The 25,323-nt window shown below is 37.6% G+C and overlaps 3 protein-coding genes across 3 annotated transcripts; 1 reads left to right on the top strand and 2 right to left on the bottom strand.

The window, feature by feature from the left end:
• Nucleotides 1-450: 450 nt before the first annotated feature.
• Nucleotides 451-11,046, bottom strand: Topors (TOP1 binding arginine/serine rich protein, E3 ubiquitin ligase). The gene is made up of 3 exons (XM_046457303.2): nt 10,871-11,046; nt 9,239-9,433; nt 451-3,985 (listed from the first exon to the last, which is right to left on the bottom strand). Exons 1-3 carry the CDS (start codon nt 10,871-10,873, stop codon nt 1,055-1,057), a joined length of 3,129 nt encoding a protein of 1,042 aa, XP_046313259.1. The 5' UTR covers nt 10,874-11,046; the 3' UTR covers nt 451-1,054.
• Smim27 (small integral membrane protein 27) lies at nt 10,732-11,617 on the top strand. Its single transcript, XM_046457305.2, has 2 exons — nt 10,732-10,916; nt 11,253-11,617. Exons 1-2 carry the CDS (start codon nt 10,872-10,874, stop codon nt 11,373-11,375), a joined length of 168 nt encoding a protein of 55 aa, XP_046313261.1. The 5' UTR covers nt 10,732-10,871; the 3' UTR covers nt 11,376-11,617.
• A 1,252-nt stretch (nt 11,618-12,869) lies between these two features.
• Ndufb6 (NADH:ubiquinone oxidoreductase subunit B6) lies at nt 12,870-24,997 on the bottom strand. Its single transcript, XM_046457304.2, has 4 exons — nt 24,696-24,997; nt 22,723-22,815; nt 16,210-16,254; nt 12,870-13,046 (listed from the first exon to the last, which is right to left on the bottom strand). The coding sequence occupies exons 1-4, from the start codon at nt 24,873-24,875 to the stop codon at nt 12,978-12,980; spliced, it is 387 nt and encodes a 128-aa protein (XP_046313260.1). The 5' UTR covers nt 24,876-24,997; the 3' UTR covers nt 12,870-12,977.
• Between the last annotated feature and the right edge of the window lie 326 nt (nt 24,998-25,323).

The following is a 25,323-nucleotide window of genomic DNA, read 5'->3' as shown; positions in this document are numbered from 1 at the left end:
CCCACAAAGGTAGGAGATATATATGCTTTGCTCTACCACTAAAATCTAATCAAACCCTGCCACACAGCAGACATTCCAATTTCCAATGAAGAATGAATGGAGTAGAGCAAGGCAAATTGAAGGCTCAATTTAGATTTAATTCAATTTCTACTGTTCTCTAGCAATCTTACATTAGGCTAGATGTAGAGCAGTTTTATCTTCTCTAAAACAAGATAAAAAATAACACAAAGTTTGGTTAAAAGCTTTTTTTGTTTCTCTAATAAGCTAAATCCTCCAAAAATGCATTCTGCTGAAGACGGAAAGCAAGATACTCAAAATCAGATTAAGTAACTAAAATACTCATTGAAACTGAGACATCTATAAATGCTGATCATCTATTTTCACCAATTTGACTCCAATAATATATACACACACGCATATATTTTACTATTGCATAGGAAAACTCCTGAATTCTTGTTTTAAATGTTACTATTTTATTTTCTTTTGTTGAATACACGTTTTACTGGCAGTCCAGATAAACAAGTATATAAAGGATACTAAATTTTCCTTTTGGCAGAAGTCAAGATAAACTGTAGATTAAAATGCTTCAATTCAGCCTGAAGAAATGTTTTGAATCATACAAATTTTAAGAGGAAAAATAAAGACTGTCCAAAGGGACTCTCCTAGCTTATAACACATTTCCAGAATAACTTTCAAAAAAAAAATTCAAAAATACTCATTGACTACCTTAAAAATATGTCAATACCATATGGCTTTATGAAATAATTTCTAAAATTTACACTTTTTATTTAAAAAGGATCCAAAGTTTTAAATAAACCACTAGCAATATCATTTTCTTTACTTAAAAGTGCTTATCTCTGAGGGTGGGACATACATACTTTTTGAACAAATAATGATTTTTACAAATTAACACATACAAAAAAAATCACTTAAAATATTTTAAAGGGGAAAGAGTTTTCACCAAAAGTCATCTTTAAATAGACTGTAATAGATAACAATGTTCCTTTCTATACCATCAAAATCCTCAATGAGATGCTTTGGCAGTTTTAAGACATCAATCTCTATGGAGAGACAATGACATTAATGATGTCCGTGGAGATGGCAATTGCCTTGATGGCTCAGTTTGAATAGATACAACACTACTGGGCTGGTTTTCCAAATTGGAGGCAAAGGTGCTCTCTTCTCTTACATCAAGAGTTTGTTCAACTGAAGTTGGCTGGGGCGGAATATTGTCCACAGTCTTATTGGCATTATTCAAGTTGTTGGTAAGTGTGGTGATATCACACTCCTTGTCCAGGACACCAAATTCATCTTCTATTGTGACTACGTCTTTAGTTTCAAATGGTTCCAAGGAAGGAGCCAAAAACTCATTTTGTAAAGGGTCTTGAGGACAATTATTGTCACATTCTTCCATATCTGCCTTCACTTCAGAATCTTTATCACTATCACTGTCAATAGTAATAACAACTGGGGAACGTGAAATATTATCGCCATGATGTTTCCTATGCTTCTTCTTATGTTTCTTCTTTTTCTTTTTATGATGTTTAGTTGTATCGGTAGCTTTCCCTTCATAGACTATCTCTACACTTAAGCTCCGGGTTCTTCTTTTTCTTTTCTTAGGTTTTGTTTCTCTCTCTGATGATCGGCTGTCTGAAAAGCTGTCACTCTCATTTTTGTAATTTCCATCCAATTTTGATGTAGATTTTTGGTAATGACTGTCCTTTACTTTAGAGGCAAAGTCACGAGATGGTTGAGCAACTTCATTAGTACCCTCCAAATGCCGTGTTTTGTATTTTCGTTTCCCTCCAGGCTTTTCGTTTCTCACCCGGTCAGGCCCTGTAGATGCAGTCCTTGACCTATTACTAGAAAGGCTCCTCGATCTGTGCCTTTCATAATAATAATACTTCCTTTCACTGTGATTATTCTTTTTCCTAGCATTTGTTCTTTCAGAAAAGGACTGAATTCTAAATTCTGGACTTGAAGATTGTCTAGAATAATGGGCTCTGGACAGAGTCCTCCTTCTGTAAGACGATTCATAACCGTCCCTGTCCTTGTTTCTACTGTAATATGTATACTCCCACTTATATCTGCTTCCATAATTATTTCTTAAATAATAACGATCTCTATTTCTGCTCCGTGATCTTCTTTTGCCATGATCACTGCTACGAGATCTTGATCTGCTTGTGCTTTCACTACTTAGAGAAAGAGTTTGGCTCCTTCTTGACCAACTGCTATCTCTAGTTCTTGATCTCTTTTTGTCTCTTCTTCCTCTAGGTCTGCTACTCTCCGTGCTTCTGGATCGTTTGCTCTTCATTCTTTTCTTCCCATGATGCCTTCTATGATTCCTCTGATCGTGCCCACTTCTACTCTGGGAACGAGAATCCGAACTTCTGGATCTTCCCCTCTTTCTGTGTCTATGGTTATACGGGGAATATACTCTGTCTCCTCTCATAGGTGAGCTCAGGTCTCTAGGAGATGACAATGATGTAGATCGTTTCTCTTCCTTCCTTGATTTGATTCTTGTACCAGAATCACAATGACCTTTATTCATTTGCTCATCTTTTCCAAGAATAGAGCGTGGAGATGAACATCTACTAACATCACTATCACCAGTACTGTAAGAGTGCTCTTGTTCTTGTGTCTTCCCTGTTTCTATTTTCTCATAAGAGCCTAACTCCTCAGAATCTGAGGACAGTTCAACAAGTTCTGGCGTCCTCTCAGCTAGTGGTTTAACAAACCCAACAATGACACAATTATCTGAAGAAGAATCACTGTCATTATTTAGGTCTTCATTGGTTTGTACTCCTTGTATCTGAGACGTGGCTCCTTCTGTGACAAGTTCTTCATCTGAACTGTCAGAAGTATTTAAAAGGGAAGACATGGCAACATGTACCTGCTCTGAGCTTGAGTAAGATGGTCCTGGAGTTTCATCATCCCAAGGTGCCTGACTAACAGTGGCTACATTAATATCCAGCTCTTGGGTCTCAGTCTCATCTGGAGATATTGTTATGACTGAAGAATCAGAATGGCTACCTTCTTCATATGATGGAGCAGGGCAATCATAATTAGCATGTTGGTCAAAAGCTGCCATGTTAAAAGGAGATCGAGCAAAACTGATAAACTCATGTATAAAATGCTCAGTTCGATTAAGTAAAAATGGTCTTAAATCAGACACAAATGCCTGACTCTCCAAGTCATAGCGAGTAACATTACTCATGATGATGTGCTGGACAATATTGACTAAAGATCCATGAGCTCCAAAAAGAACTGTAAGTTCACGTTTTAACCAAGGGACTAACCTGTGAAGACAAGCTGGATTCCTACGGAAAAATTCAGCTGAAATATCCCTATAGCGGCCACCATCTTCTATATTTCTAACTCGAGCACCAGCGCGATAGAGAGTTCGTCTAAAATTAATAATATCTTGTTCTTGAATTTTCCGCAAAGGCCTTTCATCTGCAGTAGATTGCCTTAATGAAATCTGTCTCATAAGTTGAGGAATTTCAACACCTCTAGATCTTGATGAAATGCCTAACCCTTCAAAAAGCACTCCACTATCTGGTGGAGTAGCTGTTCTTCTATTCATGGTACTACTAGGTGAATAAACAGAAGCATTTCTTTCCCTTGTCATTGTTGTACGGTAGCGAAATCGTTGAACTTCAGGGGTGGCAAAAGAACCATTATATGAAGGTCTTAGGACATACTCCTTGAAGTCATCTTCTGCCCTCACAGAATGAAAAATAGAATCAAAGGGCTGTTTACATAGTGGACATTCAGCTTTGTTTTTTGACCACTCCTGAACACAGCGAAAACAGAACTTGTGTAAGCAGCGATCTAAGTAAGACACATTATCAAATCTATCCAAGCATATAGGACACTTAGAATCAGGAGATGCATCAGCTGGTACTGTCTGTTGCAATTTGCTAGTGCCAGCTTTAGGTGAAAAGTTGTCCATTTTAAATTCTTTAGCAGCTGATGCCATTATCTGTAAAAGGGAAAGAAATATATCAGTAACCAGATAAAGAGTAATGACTACAAAATCTGAACAAAAACAAAATAAAAACCTTGGAACATACTTCATGAAAACACTCGAGCGGCTTATTTTTATTTTACTATAAGGAGGCATTGTAGCATAATAATATAGTGCTTAAAGCACAAGCCCTGAAAAGGCAGATTTCCAGAATTGAATCCTGTGGCATACTATCAAGTGTTACTATCTCTATGCTTTAATATCATCTGTAGGTCAGTGACAACAGAATTTGCCTAATGGGTTTGTAAAGATGTAAAACGCCATCAGAAAGGGGGCCTGGTACATAATAAGTGCTCAAAAATACTATGTAACATTTTATTATTCTTTTAAAAAATAATTTGAGAAATAGTTGACATGTACGAAAAGTACAAGAGAAAATATAACAAGTGCTCATGTATCTACTATTCAGATTTAACAACTAACATGTTTTAAAACATCCCTTCCCCTCTTACCCTTCTCTCTGGAAAATAAAAGCAAAACCACCACAGCCTTAAGCTTATTTCATTTTTATGCACAGTTTTATGGCTTTCATATACACATGCCCCTAACATTACATACTACCCATTTATTTTACTTGTGGTAATACTGTATATGTACTTTTTAAAGACAGCTTTAGTGAGCTAATTTAAATAAAATTTATCTATTTAAACTAATTCTATGATTTTCAGTGAAAGATTCACTGAAACAATCTTTTAGTAAGGATTAAGTGAAATAAATATTAAAAACACTCAAGGGCAGTGCCTGGCTCATAGTAACTGCTAAGTAAACATCAGCTGCAGTTATTATACTATCATTACTATTTTGACACTTTTGTTACTACACTATTATGTTCAGTTAATCACTGATTCCTTTCTAAGAACCCTTCCTTAGCCTTTTTTTAAACCCAAAGTCAAACCACCACAAAGTATCTTGAAATCATGTTTTCAGTCCCCTTTCCTATTATCTTTGCCCACAGGGATCATAAGGATCTTAAAGATTTGTTTTCTTTAAATTCATCAGTTTATATCAATTCATAAGTTACAAAATAAATTTGCCAGTCTGAAATCAAACATGCATTAATTCTGAACTTGCTATCTATAAATCTTATTTTGCTAAATTATGCACTTATTATTTTGCATATATTAAATATTAATTTCTTCATGTTTCCCTAGGCCTATTATTCATATTCTTCTGCTCCTCTATCATAGTAAGTTCCATCACTAGCCAAATGCTAAGTTAGTTAAACAACAGAACTGCAATTTTCTAAATAATAAAAACTCATTGCCCGTAACAACTATAAAAAAGAAAAAGCTTACAACACTTGTATTAGTGAAAAATTCCACCACGTTTTTCAAATTAAATTTGCTCATTTAGGGCATCTTTGTTTTCCCAGAATCATCAATTAATAATGAATAAATGTTCCTTCAAGGGTTCAAATACATCTAATCTTCTATTTTCTGGATTGGAAATACAAAAATCCCTACTGTTTTTCATTATTTACCAGGTCTGGAAAAACAATTATACATACGTAATACTAATTGCATTTGTCCATTTGTTTTTTTATTTGTGGTACTGGGGACCCAGGGTCTCACTATACTAGTTAAGTGCTCAACTACTAAGCTATATCCCCAACCCTTTTCAATATTATTTGTATTCTAAACTTTTTATTGCATACATTTCTCAGCATCTCCTTCTACTTATAATGCTTTTTTAATCCACCTATTGTGGGGAGGGGCATAAAAACATGCAGGATCCAGGGATAGTGTGTATGGCTTAGAGGGAAGGAATAGGCAAAAATAGGAAGGGAACTGAAGGGGTTATCAGATGACCTGGACTAAAGACCAGGTTTCACCTAAAACTAGTTCTGTAAAACAAAGAAATTCACATTAACTCTATATTTTAATTTTACCCTCTGGGTAAGGGGATTATTATATTTGGAAAAAAAAGGCTGGTGAATTTCTAATCAATACATTTTATCTTAATTTGTTTCTTTGGAGGGTAGAATTTTAGTATTTACTGAACATTTCGTGTTCACATAAAAACTGCTACCCTGGCTGGGAGGGTGGGGCAAGCCTTTAATCCCAGTGGCTCCGGAGGCTGAGGCAGGAGGATCAAGGAGGATCCCGAATTCAAAGCCAGCAAACAAAAGCAAGGTGCTAAAGCAACTCAATGAGACCCTGCCTCTAAATAAAATACAAAAAAGAGCTGGAGAAATTAGCTCAGTGGTTGAGTGCCACTGAGTTCAATCCCTTGTTACCCTCCACCCTCCAAAAAATATAGTACCCAGAATAAATTAAAGGACATTATTTTTTATTAATTTTTAGTTGTAGTTGGACACAATACCTTTATTTTAGTTATTTATTTTCTTTATGTGGTGCTGAGGATCGAACCTAGTGCCTGGCATCTACTAGGCAAGTACTCTACCATTGAGTCACAACCCCAGCCTGGACATTAATATTAAACTTGAAATTCAAATAGAACAAAATCTTTAAAAGTTTGATTTTTTTAAAAATAAAATCTTAAGTCTTTTCTTCTCTAGTTTTTATAAGCCTATCAACCACTTTGACAGCATATGACTAAAGACAGACCAACAACATCCTCCACCATAAGTAAAAAGAGTAACTTAGAGTTCTCGTATTTCTACACAGGAATATCTTTAGCTACAAGGAATGGTATTTGTCAGAAATTCTGATAAATGAAGCAGATCAAATATGTCATATTTGAATCATTTCAAATCTGCTGATAATTACCTCTTCCAAATTATCACGAAAGTTAAAATGTTTGTTAAAACAAATCATATATGACCCAAGAACTCCACATCTAGATATTTACCCAAGATAAATAACACATGTCCAAATATTTGCATGTAAATATTCACAGCAGCCTTAGTCATAATAGTACACAGGTGGAAAGTAAAATGTCCATCAACTGGATTAGAAAATAAAATGTGGTTTATATATAAAATGGATTATTTGGCAATAAAAAGAAATACTGATACATGTTACAAAATGGATGAACCTTTTTTTTATATCAAATGAAAGAAATAATCAGCCACAAAAAACCCACATATGGTATGATATCATTTATATGAAATGTCCAGAATAGGGAAATCTAAAGTGAATGAATGCTGGTAATGAGGTTTCTTTCTGGCATAGTGAAAACTTTCTACAATTAGATTATGATGATAGTTGCACAACTCTAAATAAACTAAAAACTACTGAATTACATGAATAGGCAAAGCTTATGATGGAATATAAGTTATAGCTCAACAAAGGTGTTTAAAAAATAAAATTAAGGCATAAAATTGGTATGGCTAGGACACTGGGAAGTTTGCAGGAGAGATTCTAGATTTAGGTTGTAAAGATGGACCTAATGGTAAACACACTTAAGGCTGCAGGTTTGAGAAAACACCTGTGTAAAGGTTTCTCTAGCACTTTATGAATTAGGAATGCAAATTAATTTCCCCATAGAGGAGATTAATCAGTTCTTCTGATCCCACTTCTTTAAGAGCCTCCCAAATCCAAAATAAAGTTCTCATCTTGAGGATGAACTGATTAAGCCAAACCTTTCCTTTATCAAATCTTTAAATCTGTTTGCTGGTTCTAACAAGGATAAGAACTCTTTATGTTATAATTTGGGGAAATTAAAGGTAAATCAACAGGCATGAGGTATCTAAGGAAAACAGATGGACGAAAAAAAGAATTGGGAGGCTAGAATCTAAAGAAGGTCATAGATGTGCTATGAAAATGAAATAAAACTGCTCTGCAAAATTATATTTTATAAAGCCAGACTTTCTATAAAGTCATCTTCTATAGCATTCCTTAAATTATCACTGGATATAAAACTTACTAATCTGATTACATTTGAATAATTAATATTAATCCTAAAGCACTTGTCAATGTTGAAAATCAAACCACTTCTTACTTGTATGACATGGAGGAAGTTATTTCTCAAAACCTAAATTATAAACCTAATTTCTGAATTCTAAAATTGCAAAGTAACAGCAACCTTTTCAAACTCACTTGAAAAGGTGGTTGTGTGAAGGGATATATTTCCTGTAACACTCAGCACAACTCTTGATACACAGAAAGAACCCAATACTGTTCCCCTATGTTATGTGAAAATAAAAGTTAATTTTGGTAACTGATAAGTGCTCAGAGGACAGTCTATAATAATTAAATAACCATAATATACTTAATAAGATTCACAGGTAGATGAACTAGAAAGACATCCAAAATATTAAAAACAATCTCAGTCTTACTCCTTGTTACTTAAAAAAAAAAAAAAAAATCTCTGCACCTTTCTGAACTGTATTATCACCAATTTCAAAAGGGTATACAAAATTATACAATTTACTGATCACATCTTACCAAATTTCATTTCAATTCCAGCAATAAAAAAGAAATGCTTGAGAAACCTTTCCCCTCTAAAGCCACTCATTCCAGATAAGCATGGTTGTCTGTGGCCAACAGCAGAGGTTTGGATTTCATGTAATAAAAACAAAGGCCCTCCAAAACAAAAAAGCCTCACCATTATTAGCTTAAGTCCTGGGGAGCTGCTTCTAATTTGTCTTAAATAACTAGGTATATTACCTACTATAAATTCTATTCATTTTTCCTCTGAAGTCATTGTGCACCTCATCTCAGCACTGTTCTCTTCTAGTCTGCGAATGAGGAAAGCTGCAACTGGATTGTTGATGAAATCACAGGCAGACAAGCCCAGCCCAGAATGTGTACCACTGCACAGACAACTTCAATAGTCACCCTGATAGTGGTTTCCTTAGGTTAAGAACTGCCGCTGGCGAGGATGGAACATAGCATCATGTGTTATTACATAACCACCACGAACTAAAACAGTTATTCCCATTATACAGACGGGTTCTGCGGTTTGGGGACTTGGCCAAGGTCACACTCCCTATCAGCGGCAAAGCCACGATTCAGACTCAGCGGTTGTTGGTTTTTTCCCAGAGTCCAAGCTCTTTCCAGTACACCGCTAAGCTCGCGCCCCTCGGGAGCGCTAGTTGGAAACGCAACCCTCACCCGCCCACCCGCACCAATCCACAGGTGCGCAGCAGGAGCTGCCTGCTAGGACCCTTTACCCTGCTGAGGCCCAGACGGCCTAAGGGGCCCGAGGCCGCAACCCCTCTTGCAAGGGCCTCGCTTCAGTGGGGAGCGCCAGCTCGCCCAGCACTTCCGACCCCCGCGCCTCATTGTTCCCGATCTGGCTCACCTCGGAAGATGCCGGCGCAGGCCCGGCTGCGGCGCTGGAAGCAAGCTCCCCACGGCGGAGGAGGCTAGGTCGGTGACGGCAAGATCCACGAAGGCGTACCCGGCGACTTCTCCGCCTACCCTCCGGTGCGGGAGTAGGCGGGGGCGCTTCACCCTCCTCGCGAGACAGCGGAGACCCTGGCGGCTGCTGCGACCCCTGTGACGTAAAATGCTCATCACCAAAAGCAGCTTGGGGGCGGGGCAGAAAGCGAGACCCACTCCCCCAACCCCTGGCGCGTCAAAACACAGCAGCAGCTTTCTTAACGCATGCGCAGTAGACAAGCGCCGGCACTGAGGGCGGGGTTTAACGCATTAAGCTCAAGACACCGCCCTTCCCCCCTGGCTCAGTTCCTCTGGGTTGAGCAACAAGACCCTCTGAGGCACAGATCTGTGTCAAACGATTGATAAATCACTCGAGGTTACTGGGTCACACAATAAATGTTCGCTCCCAGCTTACCCCAAACGCACAATAACTAAATAACATTTAAACTCCACCAAACTCTGGGAGAAGTTACTAAATGATCTCTACCATGTATAAAGGAACTAGTGTTCCACCTCCGATAGCTCAGATAGGAAGTTAACACCGGAATTCGAGTGAGATCCACAACCACAGCCCAACCAGCATTCTTAAAAGTCTTCAGAGAGCTCGATCTGTGGTTTGGGGAAAAATACTTACCCAAACTCTTCCCCAAACAACGTTTTTCTTTCAAAGAACCGCTTTTCCCTTTCCTACTCCCCCAAATCTGGCTTAATGTCCTGTTAAAATGGTATCTAAGCTATACCGTGAAAGAACGCCTGAGCTAAGGCGGCCCACTGCCAAATTCTACCACTCGGGCCTCAAACGCCACAGTCCCCAACATTCTAGAACTGAACTTAAGACTCGGTCTCGCGAGCCAAACTGCGGTACTTTGGGCCTAATAGCTCACACAAGATGTGGTTCTAAGCTCATAACAAACGTTCAACAAACACTTGTTGATTAGTTTGTACATTATGCCTGGTAACATCACATATTTCTTAGAAATACCATTTACATCAACAAGCTTGTGCATTCTCAATATCTCAGAGGGTTCAGTTAACAAAGAGGCCAGCAATTCATCTGTTAAATAAAATAAAATGGTGGTATTTCTGTTTGTGTCAAAGAACAACACACGACCTTCTATATTATGTGGTAACAAAGGGGAAACGTTAATTCTTTCAGCGTAGACACCGGTGTAACATTAAAACATGGATTACTTCTCCAACTTTTAAACGCGCACAATGGCACATTTTTCTGAGTCACTACTGCACTACATCTGTAAAGGAAATCAGTTGCGGCATGCCTATCTCCGGCAGCAGAAAAGCAATTTTAAACAGATTTTTCTCCTTTATTTCACCCCCCCTCGCTGAAAGGCGGGCTAACACCGGTCACGTGACCGAGCCCAACTCCGGGCGGAAGAGGACCGCTGGGCCCTTAGGAAGCGCTCCAAGACGCGCGTGGGCGGGCGTTCGCGCCCGGTTGTAAGATGGCTGCTGCCGCCCAGCAGCCACCGCCCCGGAGTTTTCTTTAGAGCCTGAGGCTTCCGCGCATTCCCGCTTACGACCGTCGCCTCCTTACCATGAAGCCAGTGAGTCGCCGCACCCTGGACTGGATTTATTCAGTGGTAGGTCCAGTGACTGGCGGGGCCCTACAGCGTTGACTTCCTGGGCCCGCGGGAGGAAGGCCCCCTATTTCTTCAGCGCTCAGAAACTCTAAAACCCATTCCTGAATTGAGCGTCTCACTCCCTCAACTCGACTCCGCCTCTTCCTGGAGGACACGATCTTCCGCTTCTTACGTAAGAGCTGCTGAGTGTACTCGCCTAGAACTCCCATTTATTAGATTGTTACTATAATTCCCGTTTTCACCTGGTACGTGGTAACTTGACGGGAGCGGGAGTACTACGCTCATTTATATAAATATTTTGCTTTTACTTCCTCTTGTTTTTTGTTTTTTTTTCAGTTGCTGCTTGCAGTCGTTTTACTCTCCTGGGGATATGTCATCTATGCCTCAACAGTAGCTGCTCAACGACAGCTAAGGAAAGAATACCCAGACAAAATCTTCGGGATGAATGAAAACTTGTAGTTCTTTTGGATTTAATTCTCTGCAATACAGTTCTTTTCTTCATGCTTATCTGACACCTATGTAGATTTAAAAGTAAAGTCCACACTTCCCAGATTTATTTTTGTATAGTTTTTTATAATAAGCACAAACAGGATAATTTTTCAAATAGATCTTATAGCTTTTGAGTGTCAGACCAGAGATTCTCAGGATGGGCAAGAGTGCGACATCTGCATTCGAGGGGAGAAATAAAGAATGTCCATGCGCTTCTGCCTTTTTCAATGCTTTATTCACTCAAATCATTCAATTTCACTCTATAGATTCTTAATCAAGAAAATGACAGTCTTTAATGATGGGTACTGCAATAGACATATAACCAAAGCAAACGATTCTAAGTTAATTCTAAGCACTGCAAACATATGTAATCATGACATACTTTAATTAAAGACATTCCCCCTGCATGCTAAGCTTAAAATCTCAAGCCTTAGGCCTTAAGTCCAGCAGATACACACTCACTCAGACTGCAGTGATCAGGTCAGGAACCTCTAAAGTCTTCTCCTGGGGTGAAGCTGACATCTGGTTGAGAGGGTCTTAAGGAGAAGTCAACATTCTCACCAGGGTCAAGATGTGGCTGTAGAATTTGAGCGCAGTGAGGCCCATGCAGAAGATCAGGCAGATAAGGGTTGGGATGTCTGAGTCCTCATCAGGCTCTCTGGCATGTGGGAATATTTGTACATTTGCTCCATCATTTATACTAAATTTGGGGGCTTTTGCTCGTCTTTTGAGTCCCAATCGGCTGATACCAGGTTTCTTAGTGACTTTTTCATTCCAGTGTCAGGACATACAATTTGGTGGTTCCCATCCAATTGATTCTTATCAGGGTGAAGACAAATGATAGTGACTTACAGTTTTATCAGGGTTGTGGAAACTGACTTGTCTTTATCAGGCTATGCCTGACAACAATATTGGAGGGCTCTGTAGGCTGGTGCCTGGTGGGACTTTAGGTTTTTTTTAAATGAAGTTAAAATGGAATTGCTTAGGCTAAGGCCATTCTTAGATAGAATGAGAAGTTTTTCAATCTAGTTTCTAAAATTCTTAATTAAAAATACTCTAGGGGCTGGGTTTGTAGCTCAGTAGCAGAGCTCTTGCTTTTAGCACATGTGAGGCACTGGGTTCCATCCTTAGCACCACATAAAATAAAATAAAACAGCATGCTGTCCATCTACAACTACAAATTTTTTTTAATCTCTAAAACAAAAATGTGGAATTTGTCTTTATATTTTCTTATTGCAATATTTTACTCTGGTGCATACCCTCACCAAAACTGGAGTAAAGACTATGTAAGGGGGGAAAATCAGTGACTAACTACTTTTCTACATCCTGTTTCTCAAGTCAAAATGGCCAGAAAAAGTAGGTGGAGGCCCAGATTACTTTTTGACATTTCTGGGTTTTACTTATTGTTAAAATTATTCAAAGAATTGCAAGTTGTACAATGTTTTATAAGAAATATGACGATACTTTTCTGAGAATAAACTTTATTAGTTACTTTTCCAGGAAGTATATTCAGTAAATATGACAATAGGAACAAACTTGGGCTCATAAACCTTTGAAGGTTTTAAGTAGTCATCAGTGATGTTGATCAGGATATTCTTTCATTGGTGGAATTACTTCTCCAGTCTCCAGAATTGTATCACCCTGGGAAAATGAAGAAGCATTTATTAGAAAAATCTAAAGTCTGCAGAAGTGGTAGTTTTATTCTAGTCTATGTTCAGACCTTGCATGGAAAAATTAGCATTCGCATTATCTGGTCAAAGAGCACGGGCTTTGAAGTGAGAACCAAGTATGAAGAATCTTGGACCCTCCGTTAACAAGCTGTATAATTTTCAGCAAATTACTTAGCTTCAATTTCAGGTATATGTTTTAGATAACAGATTCTCTTTCAGTCTGACAGTTCCCAAGTGATTGAGTAGAGTAGAATTGTCCCATTCCTCACTCCCACCCTGCCATTTCCTGAGCTGGTGCTGCTCAGAACTGTCATCTGATAAAGAAACAATCTAGTTTTATATTTAAGCCACATATGTTTTGATTACAATTTGTTAGCACAGTAGCACAAAAAATTGGGGCCTTGAGGTCATTTAATGCTGCTATAATGAAAGTCGAGCCACAGTGCACTGGTTTGGCCATTTGGTGCCAAATGCACAGGCACTCAAAGCTAAAAGGATGGAAACAAAAGGCAAGGGCAAACTACTTAGCAAAACATCTCCTATAATAACTTGGAAGCAAAGTGCCTAATGAACTTGAGGTTCTAGGAGAACTTCTTTTCAGAAAAAAGAATATATATATGTATTTGGATACTACTGGCTGCCGTGGGCATGTACTTTAAGAAACATGGGCTTGGGAAAGAAGTGGATGATTTGAGAGGAGAAATAAAAGAGAGAATCTAAAAATTCAGGATCTTGTAGTACTAGAAAATCAAATTGCTTTGGAATTCCTAAATAGTAATGGTTAACAGATTTTGAGCAACAGATGCCATTAAAACTTAGGAAGCAGAGAGATTCAGTCCCATGGCAAAGACCAGAGTGAAGTGAAAATAGCCTTTGAACCATTCTATTTCAGATGACCTCCATATAGAAGCAAACAGATGAGATCTACCAGGTATTTTTCTATGCTTGCTGAATGTTAAGGGAAATGCATGGCCAAAGATGCCAAACATACAGACTACAGAGCCTATGAATGTTTGAAAATAAAACCACCTCTGGCACTCAACCTGCGAGCAGGAGGCATATTTTAAAGGCTCTGCAACTGCTAAGGAGGGTGTGCTTCCCAATATCCATTTACAGATGGTCTAGGTTGATAATAAAGAACCCCATGGTTAAAGCCAGGGACCAGGAAAAACAAGGAACAAAGGTGTTCCATCTAGAAGACAAAATCAGTACCTATTCAAGTAACTTAGCACACAGAGGAGCATCTGACTTCTAAGATTTTGGAACCGCCACACGTAGTGACTGCTGTGCTACCCACAATCTACCACTGAACAATGGGTGTGGTTAGGGCAGGAAAGGGATACTTGCCTTTTGGGTTCACTGATCCTCAAATCAAGAAAAATCACATCTGAACCTAACAGATACTTCTGAGAATTATCTGGAGATCATGAATTTGTGCTGGCTACCATGATAGAATAGGACTTTGGGATTTCTCCCTAGGAACTGAGTATGCTGTATATATGCGGAGAAGAAAGTAAAAAGCTATCTGATGACTGCAAGTACAGACTGTGGCAAAGATTCCACCATGTATGAGAGTCAGGGAAATGGCAAAAAAGAAACAAAAATTAATTAAATTAAAAACTACATAGACACTCAGGACAATGGGAATTCTTTCTGGCCAGTAGGATTTGAGAAGTAATGTAAGCTACTTCCAAACTTTTACTTTAAAAATCATCCCCTTAGATATCCAGTGCTTTCTTCCCCTACCACAATCTTGGACATCTCTTTTCCAGAGGCAGAGCTATAAGACTGAGGTGGATTGCCTGATCCACACTCATTTGTGATGACAAGAAATAAACTTGTTAAGCCAAAAATTTATAAGATTGCTACTGCCTATCCTATTCTAAAACATGTACAAATAGGCAGTCTTCAGGTTCTCAAAAAGGGAGATTCTTAGGGAGTCAACAGTACAGACACAGTGAAGAACCACAACAAAGGGAAGAAAAAAAAAATCCCCAAAATAAAGAAATGCTACAGAATCATTGATGTGGTCTTCTGAACACAGCTCACCTTTTGAATAGAAATGGCAAAATAAAAAATAAGCAAACATAAGAATAAATATAACTTACCCAACTGATGAAAGCAGCAAGATATTTTACTATTTTGAAACAACATAGGCCCTAACACATCAAATATGCATAAGAAAGTAAAAGAAGAAATCCTCTTCTTTTCTAAAGCAGAGTTACAACTAGGACAGTTAGCCAATTGTGGTGATTTTCCCTTAAATTCCCTTGATGTAATAGATAATGATTTATTATGAAATACATCAATGAATTTTGAGTTTCATGATTAGATTTTACAGTTAATGATAGTTTATTCATTATCTGTTGACTAGAAATGGACATGAACATAACATGAATTATTTTCCTATACTAAACAATAACCTTACCAACAGCTAATAAAAATACCAGCTGACCAGTGAGTAGTCTTTTATGTTGAATTAACTCATTTTAGAAAATTCTTCCCTTTTTTGGTGATATTGGAGAATCAAATCCAGGACATTACACATGCTAGGCAAGCACTCTACCACTGAGCTACATTCTCTAGCCCCTGAAATGACTTATTTTAAATTAGTAAGCCTTACATATTAATAGCATAAATTTAAAGCACATTAATGGATTTTAAATTCACAGAGAGCTTCAGGTCAAACCTTGAAAATGAGGCCAAAAAAAAAAAAAAAAAAACCCCACAAGAAAATTAGAGTTTGAAAAAAATAGAAATGCAGTTACTGTCACTGTGCTCAGATGCCTGCTCAGCCTTGTGCCCTAAGTCCCTCATCCAACATGAAACAGTACCAGTGAAAATCTGTTGATACCTTCAACTCACTTTAGGAAGATCAGGTCATAAAACGAGTGTTGAAAATTAGTGTGTCCGCTTCCCATTTTCAACTGTAGTTGCTACCTCATACTAATTTAACACACACACACACACACACACACAGAGAGAGAGAGAGAGAGAGAGACAGAGAGAGAGAGAGAGAAAACACACACTTAAAACTGACAGAGGAAAAGAACATTTTAGTCTAATGATCAGTGGAAGTGGGGCACAGATAATGACTAAAAGAAAATTCAGAGTTTAAGAGTTTAGAGACTTACTGGGAAGATTCTGGGCTTCCTTTCAACAATGGCATATGGTTTTTTCTGTAATGAAAGTAACTGTGTTAATTATGGTGTTGAGTTTGTTTGAAATATAAAATAAATCATATCCAAAGCTTTAACCTAAGCCCCAAACTTTCATAGAACTCTAGACTCATACATACATCCAACTTTTTATTCAACATCTCCATTTGGCTATCAATAGGCATCTCCAACCAGTCCCAACCATTAACTTCCCCATCTCCAAACTGTCCCACCCCATGTTCCCTATCTTAGTAAATGACACTTCTCATTCCAAAGACCAACAGACTTGACCCCTCAGCAAATCCTTTTGGTTTACCTTGATAATGTACCTTATATCCAATTGCTTCTCATCATTTCTAGTAATACCACCCTGATCAAACTTATATTATTTTTTTCACCTGGACTATTTCAATAGCACCTACTAACCTTTCTGCTTCCACTCTGTATCCTCTACAATGAAGGCAGAGCAGAGTGACACTTTTAAGATGTACCATATCTCTGCTCAAAGTTTCATAATTCTTAGAGAAAAATTCAAAGTCATTTCTGTGATCTCTGAGACTCGACATGACCCAGCCCTTGGCTACCTGTCTGATCTCTTACCACTCGTCTCCCTCCCTCACTGTACTGTAGCCTCCGTGGCTCCCTAGCTATTAGTCCAATCAGTCAAGCCTGCTTATGCCTCAGAGCCTTATACTTATTGCTTACTCTACCTGAAATGTTCTCCTACATATCTGCTTGGCTCATGACCTCATTTCATTTATTTCTTTTCAAATATCACTTTCTCAAATTAAAACACTGGCCCCTGTTTTTTTGTTGTTGTTTGTACTGGGGATTGAACCTAGGCCTCATGCATGCTAGGAAAGCACTCTACCACTGAGTTATATTCCCCCTCCTCCTTCTCTCCCCCATCATTCTCTAATCTTTTACCCTGCTTAATTTTTATTATAGAGATTTGATCACCTTCTGTAACTTTCATTACATGTCTCTTTGTTCATGTATTTACTGCCAGTCTCCAAAATGGGAATAAGCATTTAGTGGGGGCAGGTATGCAATCTGCTTTGTTCACTGCTGTATCCCTGTGTTTAAAACAGTGCCTTGCTGGGCACAGTGGCACAGGCCTCTAATCCCAAGGCTTAGGAGGCTAAGGCACGGGGATCTCAAGTTCAAAGCTAGCCTCAGCAACTTAGGGAGGCCCTGTCTCTAAATAAATATAAAAAAAGGGCTGGGAATGTGGCTCAGTGGTTGAGCATCTCTGTATTCAATCCCTAGTACCAAAAAAATAAATAAATAAATAAGTTTGTTAATTAATTAATAATAAATACAACAGTGCCTTGCACACAGGAGGTGCTAAGTAACTGTTGAATAAATGTACTTACAATTCATGTACATCTGTACACGATACACAACCATACTATTTAAAGGTCATTGGCATACATAGGCCATGGATATAAGACATGAGGAACTAGAGTATGAGAGAATACATGTGAAGACTAAAATCTTTTTAAGAACTGTGGCCAAAATCAAGAAGACATTGAAATTTCTTCAGAGAGATGTAGAATTCAGGTAGGCAGCAAAAAAATTAGCTGAAGAAAACTGGTTACAATCTTATTGAAGACACAGACCTGTGCTTACCCAAATCAAGAGAAAGAATAAGGTGAGTGGCCTTGGGACCTCTATTGGCACAAAACGATTAATTAAATGTCTAACACTGGCTAAGAAAAAAAATCACCTGAAAGTGTTAATCCCTCAGATAAGCAAGCATATTAATGTACTGTATTATCAACCTAGTAACCGCAGCTTGTTAAATTTGCTTCTTCTAGAGGATAAGATCTTTTAAATCCTAAATTTAGTTATAGATATATAAAGTAAATTAAACCCAAAGTATAAATAGATAAATGTCAACTTTTAAAAGTTCTGAAAACATGGGACAATCCATATAATATCTTTTTGATTAGTGAGTGTGCTTGTGTAAGATAATGTGGCTATTAAACGATTCAACAGATTAGGTTTAGGATTCTAATTAAAATGTATAATTGATTTAGACTTGTGATCATAAATTTTAAAAAAAATTTTGTCTCTTAGGGTTATGAATTTACTCTATAAATACTTAAAAATAAAATTGAATATATAAAATCTATAAAAGCATTTAAAGCCTATAAGAGAATTTGATATTTACTTGTAAGTGGAATTGTTTTAGGAGAGTTCAACACCAATTAATCCAAAGATGGTGAGAACAAAGAAAGCAGACTGTTCTTATTTTATTAGCTGTATAAAGAATTTAACAGAATTTTAAAAATGGATTTTATAAGAATTAAGAAAAAATAGATTTTTAAAATTTAAAACTAACTTAATATTAGATTATATTCCTAGTAACTGTAACCAGTTCTTTCTGTATATAAAAGTCACTTTTGGATATTAGAAAAACATCATAAAGGGGCTAGGGTTGTAGCTCAGCAGTAGAGTGCTCGCCTTGCACGTGCGAGGCCCTGGGTTCAATCCTCAGCACTACATAAAAATAAATAAATAAGATAAAGATATTGTGTTCAACTACAATTAAAAAACAAATATTAAAAAAATCATAAAGTAATATCTTTCTCTTCTAGGGTCTTACATGCTAAAATAGTAAAAAAGTAAATAAAATAGAAATATAATGATATGAAATGGTCTATAGATTTATAGGTAAATATAAAAACATTTTAAAACCCTTCAACAATAGAAATATAAACTATTACCTGACCTGTGAAGATATAAATTGTTATCTCCCTTTATTGGTTTCATAAAGATTTTATATTGGTTTTACCAGACCCAAATAATCTCACATTTTAACACATAAAACAGACCATGTCCACTTGGATATCTCCAAAAATTGCTATGGCAGAACATGATCCTAAACAAATTAACTTTCTTCTTATCACCAGAAAGCACTCTCTTCTAGATTCTCCACTTATAAACTCCAAGGCTAGAAATTTTACAGTCATAAAGGACATAACTTTGCCTTTATACTTAACCCAATCAGCTGCCAAACTTCAGATGTTTCTTTCTTCAAAAATGTCTCCTGGCTTCACTTTTCTTTTTTCATTCCTGCTGTCTTCACACTAACCAGATTCCTATCACTTTACCACCTACTAAACTGCAACAGCCTCCACCTGATGTACCTGATGTCAGACTTTCCTCCCTTCAATTCACCCTAGACAGCAATGTTTTTTCTTACATTCATCAAGTCATTCTCCCACTTAAAAATGGAGAGCTTCCCAAAGCCTAACACATACAAATCAACTTCTTCTGCCAAGTTTTTTAAGACCTCCCATGAATTGATCATAGCCTACCAAATCAACAGAAACCTTCCATTCTAGTCATCTTCTCAGTCTTGGGAACATTTTCATGTTCATTACTGACTCCATATCTTTCCTTCTACCTGGAATAACTTTTCTCCTCCATACTGTTACCTAAATCATATGTATTGTCTAACATCATACACATTTAAAGTCAGGAATTTACTCCTGTATTTTTTTTCTTCAGCAATAAAGAAAGAGGACGTACTAAGCACTCTACATTATTTATCAAGGAATATAACTTCCTTAGTGAAAAGAACAAAGATGACATCATCAATCAAAGATTCTACAAAATCAACAGAGAACAAATCATGTTAAGAGATGATTTTTGGAGAACTCAAACAGATTTCCTTATTTATTTCACACCTCTCTCAACAGGCTAAGAGAAAGCAAATCTCAACAAGATTATATATAACTTGTTAGGCAGACCCTCACTTTTGTTTTGATTTTATTCTGAAATAACTTTAAACTTATGAAAAGTTGCAAGATTGACAAAAATAAATTTTTTCTTGAATCATTTTTTTGGGGGGGTACAAGGGATTGAACTCAGGGGCACTCAACCATTGAGCCACATCCCCAACCATTTTTGTATTTTTTATTTATAGATAGAGTCTCATTGAGTTGCTTAGTGCCTCACTGTTGCTGAGGCTGGCTTTAAACTTGAGATACTCCCAAGCAGCTGGGATTACAGGCATGAGCCATTGCAATGGGCTTCTTGAATCACTTTATAGTAAATTGCCTGACTGGTTAGTAACTCTATTATATATTTCCTACAGGCAATATTCTTAAAATAATTACAATACAGCCATCAAATCAGGAAATTGACATTAATATATCACTTCATCTATTTGATTTAAAGAACCCACCCAATTTCAATTATTGTTTCAATAATTATTTGGACTTTTCAGAAAACCCCTTACATGACTTGTTCTCCACTGATTATGTAGGCTCTTTAAAATTCTGACTGCCAATGTCACCTTTGTTCTTTTGACTAAGGAGATTATGCCCATTAATCAAGAATTCCATTTAGTTGGCAGTCTCACTTTAGTCTTCTTCAGTCTGGAACAATTTTTAAGATATTCATGAAACCAGATATTCAAGGTCTCATGACCTAGACACTTTTGAAGGAAACAAGCAATAAATATGCAGAAGAGTCCCTCAATATGGGTTTGTTGTTTCCTCCTGAGTGAATTCAGATTATGCACTTCTGGTAGAAATATCCCAAAATTCATGCTGTTTTCTTCTATCACATCCTTTCAAGAATTACATAATTTCAGTTTGTCCCATTACTGACAACATTATGGTATTGCCTGCCGGATTTCGTCACTACAAAGTTATTCTTTTTTCCTTTATAACAAGTAAGTATTTTGATGATTAAGGTTAATTTTAACATAGTAATTAAATATTACTATGATTATTCTCAAATGGTGACTTTTTTATCATTTCTCATCCATTTATTATTTAGCAATCTATTGCAAAAAGTTTTTGTTTTCTACCATTAAGTAATTTATTTATATGAGTATGAACTCACAGATTTTCATTTTATTTATTCAGATGATTCCATTATTATTTATTTTTTGATGTTCAAATTGTTCCAGGAAGAGTCCTTTCAACCTGACTCAGTGTCTTTTTCATATATCCCTATTATTCTTTGAGCACTTCTTTACTTTCTGACCCATTTTGTACTCTCTGCTCTGGCCCTGGAATCAAGCCATTTCTCCAAGAAGCTCTACAGCTTTTCAACTGGGAAATGCATTTAGAAAATATGACGTGGTTGGTAGGCATCCTAATAACTAAGGGGCCTTAGTTAGGCCTTCTCAGTAGACAGAGCTAGGAAATGAAAACACACAGGCATACACACCTTTATATCCAATATTTATTTCTATATCTATTTAAGAATACATAGTAAAAGTGGTGAGTTCATACCAATATTTCCAATTCTCTCTTTTCATATATGTAAATTCTTTTTCCAACAGTGAGAATTCTGAGTTCTAGTATCATCAATATGTTTACTTATTTGATCAGTCATCCTAGGGGTAACAAATCTACTGTTACCATTACCATACCCCCAATATTATAACCTCAAATCATTGGGTTCTTCATCTTACTCTGGGTTGCCACTTCCATCACTGTCTCATACCACCTTTCCTCCAGATGTCCTCCTTCCTCTACTAAGTTCCACTTCCTACAACAGATTATTCCCACTGCTGCTCCCCAAAGAGCTGTGCTCAGCCTTCTCCCCTACAATCCACTTAGGATCTAACCCCTCACTCAGTTACAAGAATGCCCTCCCCAATGTTTGTGTTCCAGCATTCCACACACCGCAGCCACTGTTGCTCCCCTTCCGTGCCATTCCAGAAATTACATCCCCCCCTCATCTCGCCTTGATCCAATACCATGCACCTGATTGTGCTATCCCTATCCTTTAAAATATGGCAACTGGCTCCATTTAATCAGTCCACATAAGAACTTTCACTTAACAAGTTCAAGCTAATGGCTATCCTGGATTCTAAAGAAAGAGAATTATGAAAAATCAGACAAAAATGAAGGAAATGAAAACGGGATCATGACAAAGATAACCTTTGCCTATTTTGAATTTTACATTAGATCTATGCTCAAAACATTCTATTATTTTATTTCCTCTCCAGCTCAGAATTCTCAGTATACACTAGTATCATTAGGTCAGTCACATTCTAATCATTTAAACACTATTTCTACCAGGAAATGGATTTTTAAGTTGTAGACTACTCTAAAGAATAACCCCCACACATACCCCATCATACTGGGGATTGAACCCAGAGGATTTCTACCACTAAGCATACACCCAGCCTTTTTATTTTGAGATGAGGTCTTACTAAATTGCCCCAGCTGGCCTTGGACTTGCGATTCTGCTTCAGCCTCCAGAGTTGCTGGGATTATAGGCTTTTATCACTGTGCCCGGCTAAAGACTAATTTTTTTTTAAAAAAACCATACTTAATTACTTATAATCTTCATTAAACCTTTTAATTAAAAGGATTCAAAGTACTTCAAAATCAGCTATTAAGTGGCAGATTATTTCCACTATATGAATAGGGAGTACAGCATACCCACATAGGAGTCTGTTTTGCATAATATTAAAAATAAATTCTGAAAAGCACATGCTTAAAACATACTTACAGACACATGATATTTGACGTAATAATGAACAATCCAGGTGGGTATAAGTACACAAGTAACAGCAAAGATACTGGTCCTGTATACCTTATAGATCTGAGGAGAAAAAAATATATACAAAATAAACACATATCTCATTTTATGTTTGTGGTTAAAAAAAAAAAACAAAAAACAAAAATTGCTATAACAATGTCATGACTATTATACAAATCTCTAACTGGGGCATATTTTATTACAGTCTGCTGCTAATCTTACTCAAATATTTTTACTAAATGTAGGCCTGCTATAGGATTATGAACAGAGTCCAGAGCAAATAAGGCTTAAGACAAATAGCATTTTACAAGATTATAATAAGACATTTATAGATTTGTTTTTTAAAGATTTCTAAAAACATTATAAACTTGTTAAAGATAAATCAGGGCATAAATAATGAAAGAATAAGTTTAATGGATTTAGTCCGAGTTATCAACCTACAGAATTTTTCAAGTAAAGTCATCTCTCTAATCTATCAATTTTAGTACTGACAACCAATATTACTTGCATTATTCTAGGAGAAAGGCAAACAACCTTGAGTACACCAGTGCTGGAAAAAGAACATTTTACATACTGAGATAGGGGTATTCCAAACTCACTGTGAGATGCCTTCTGACATACCGTTGTAAAACAAAGACAAAAGAGACCTGAACTCAATTATTTGACGGCAGCCAGTTTGACTGAAACACACCTATCCTTTCAAGGAAAGGACAATCTAGAGTCTAAGTATTATAACACTTATAACTATAGAAGAAATGATCCACTCAAAGTAAGCAGAGATAGAATTCAACAAATGATTATTTACTTTCTTAAATCTCTGGCTGATGGGTGAGATATCACCTTTCAACTAGTGACTGCTAAAATCAATATGGAATACTGCGAAGGTATGAATTAAACAGTTTAATTTTACCACTATAAATATATCACTTTCTCAGAAAAATTTACACCAATTTTGTTGCACTAAACTTTGTAGTACAGTAAGATGGTAGATACATGTGGATTTCAACAACTCCTTCAATTAGCTCTGTGACCAAGGGTAAATCATTGAATTTTTGTAGGCCTCAGTTTCCTCATATTAAAAAGAGGATTAGGAACAGTTTCTATCCGATAGGAGTAAAGAAAAAAGGGAACATATGTAAAAACAATCAAAAGCAAAAAAACCCTCAGCAGACTGCTAGGCACACACATAGCAAGCACCCAATGTTGCTTACAAGCATTATTACTATTATTTAGCCAGTGCTGCACCTAACTGAAAGTAATTCCGACATAATATTTTAAAGACTTCTAAAAATATCACATTGATATGACTTAACAAGACTTCAAGAAAATACCCAAGCATCCTGAAAATAAAGACCATTCTTTAAATGAGTAATTTTCTGCCTAGCGAAGTCCAGGAATATAACAACAATAAACGGTGTGTTAGAAGTACATAATTGTGGTTTAGAAAGGGGGCTTGCAAATATGACTCACTAAACGTACCAACAAGACCTTGCCTTTGTACAATCATATATGGCTGTACTACCAGCCCGGGGGTCATTGTGCCTTCTGGTAGTTGGGTACAGTGTTTGTCTCTATAACCTCAACTTTAAAAGGCAGACAAGTAGGCTCAAATACTAAAATCGCAGAACCTTCATGTCCGTGAATCCTTGGCTGTCATTCCGAGAGATTTCTACCGTCCAAAGAACCACACGTGCAGCGTCCTATAAAAACCTGATTCGCCGCCTCCTCACTACACTTGACAGCCGAAGGGCGCGATTCTCCCAAGGCTATATACGTGCTCCCTGCCCAAACCTCTAGAGGAGCGAGCAACCTGGATAAACCTGAGACTTCACACCCGGTTCTCCCTCGGGGAACTACCGGGACTCGCTGGCTCAGAACAGTGTCAGTCCTCCGTGTGGCCGCTGCGGGCTATGCTTAGAGGGACGGGGAGGTCCGTAACTCACCACATTCTTCCAAGGGGCCCTATCCTGCAAAAACTTATTCCAGAATGCCTCCATAGGCCACATCCTCTGGGGAGGTAGGACAGGCTCCCGGGGGCTCAGCTCCTGGTCCTTCAGCCATCGCCGCCTCAGCTCTCGCAACTGCTGGAGCCGCAGTTTTTCATCCGGCGTGTACCCCGTCATTTCGCCGCGGGTAGTAAAGCAAAGGGACGCAGCGCGCCCACGAAACAGGGTCTTGTCCCGCGCGCTCCCGCTCCTCAGAGCGACCTTGCGAGGACGCCTGGGAAGGGCGCGCTGTTTTGACGTCACAACCTGGTCCCGCCTCTGCAGTAGCGCCAAATTCCTCTGAAGGAAAGCAGCGTGTGCGCATGCGCGCGAGGGGCTGGTCCCTGAGTTTTGGATTAGAGTGGAGGGGCCCAGCAGAGACTATGAGAGGTCAGAGGAAGAACAACTAGTGTCCCGCGAGCTGGAAAGATGAGCGTATGTGTTTCAGTGAATGTCTGTCCAGATGCAAAATTCTGGGCTTTTCTCTCCTACCTTAGAACTCCTTTCTCCATGACCTAGAGAGTCAGCAGATAGTTACACCAAGTTCAACTCCCAGCCTTAAAAGTAACTGGTAAAGGGACCTTGG

Source organism: Marmota monax, unplaced genomic scaffold (genome assembly GCF_021218885.2).
Source record: "Marmota monax isolate L192 unplaced genomic scaffold, Marmota_monax_Labrador192_F-V1.1 WCK01_AAM20220418_F8-fsc00069, whole genome shotgun sequence".
Taxonomy (NCBI): Eukaryota; Metazoa; Chordata; class Mammalia; order Rodentia; family Sciuridae; genus Marmota; species Marmota monax.
Note: the sequence above shows the minus strand (reverse complement) of the source record. Positions and strands in the feature narration are given on the sequence as shown.

Coding starts and splice junctions, on each gene's coding strand:
- Smim27 (XM_046457305.2), top strand. CDS start 10,872: ATGAAGCCAGTGAGTCGCCGCACCCTGGACTGGATTTATTCAGTG. Junction 10,917..11,252: donor TGGACTGGATTTATTCAGTG/GTAGGTCCAGTG, acceptor TTTTTTTTTCAG/TTGCTGCTTGCAGTCGTTTT.
- Topors (XM_046457303.2), bottom strand. Junction 3,986..9,238: donor CTGCGCCGGCATCTTCCGAG/GTGAGCCAGATC, acceptor TCCCTTTTACAG/ATAATGGCATCAGCTGCTAA.
- Ndufb6 (XM_046457304.2), bottom strand. CDS start 24,875: ATGACGGGGTACACGCCGGATGAAAAACTGCGGCTCCAGCAGTTGCGA. Junction 16,255..22,722: donor ACGTCAAATATCATGTGTCT/GTAAGTATGTTT, acceptor CTTTCATTACAG/AAAAAACCATATGCCATTGT. Junction 13,047..16,209: donor GGAAGCCCAGAATCTTCCCA/GTAAGTCTCTAA, acceptor TCATTTTCCCAG/GGTGATACAATTCTGGAGAC.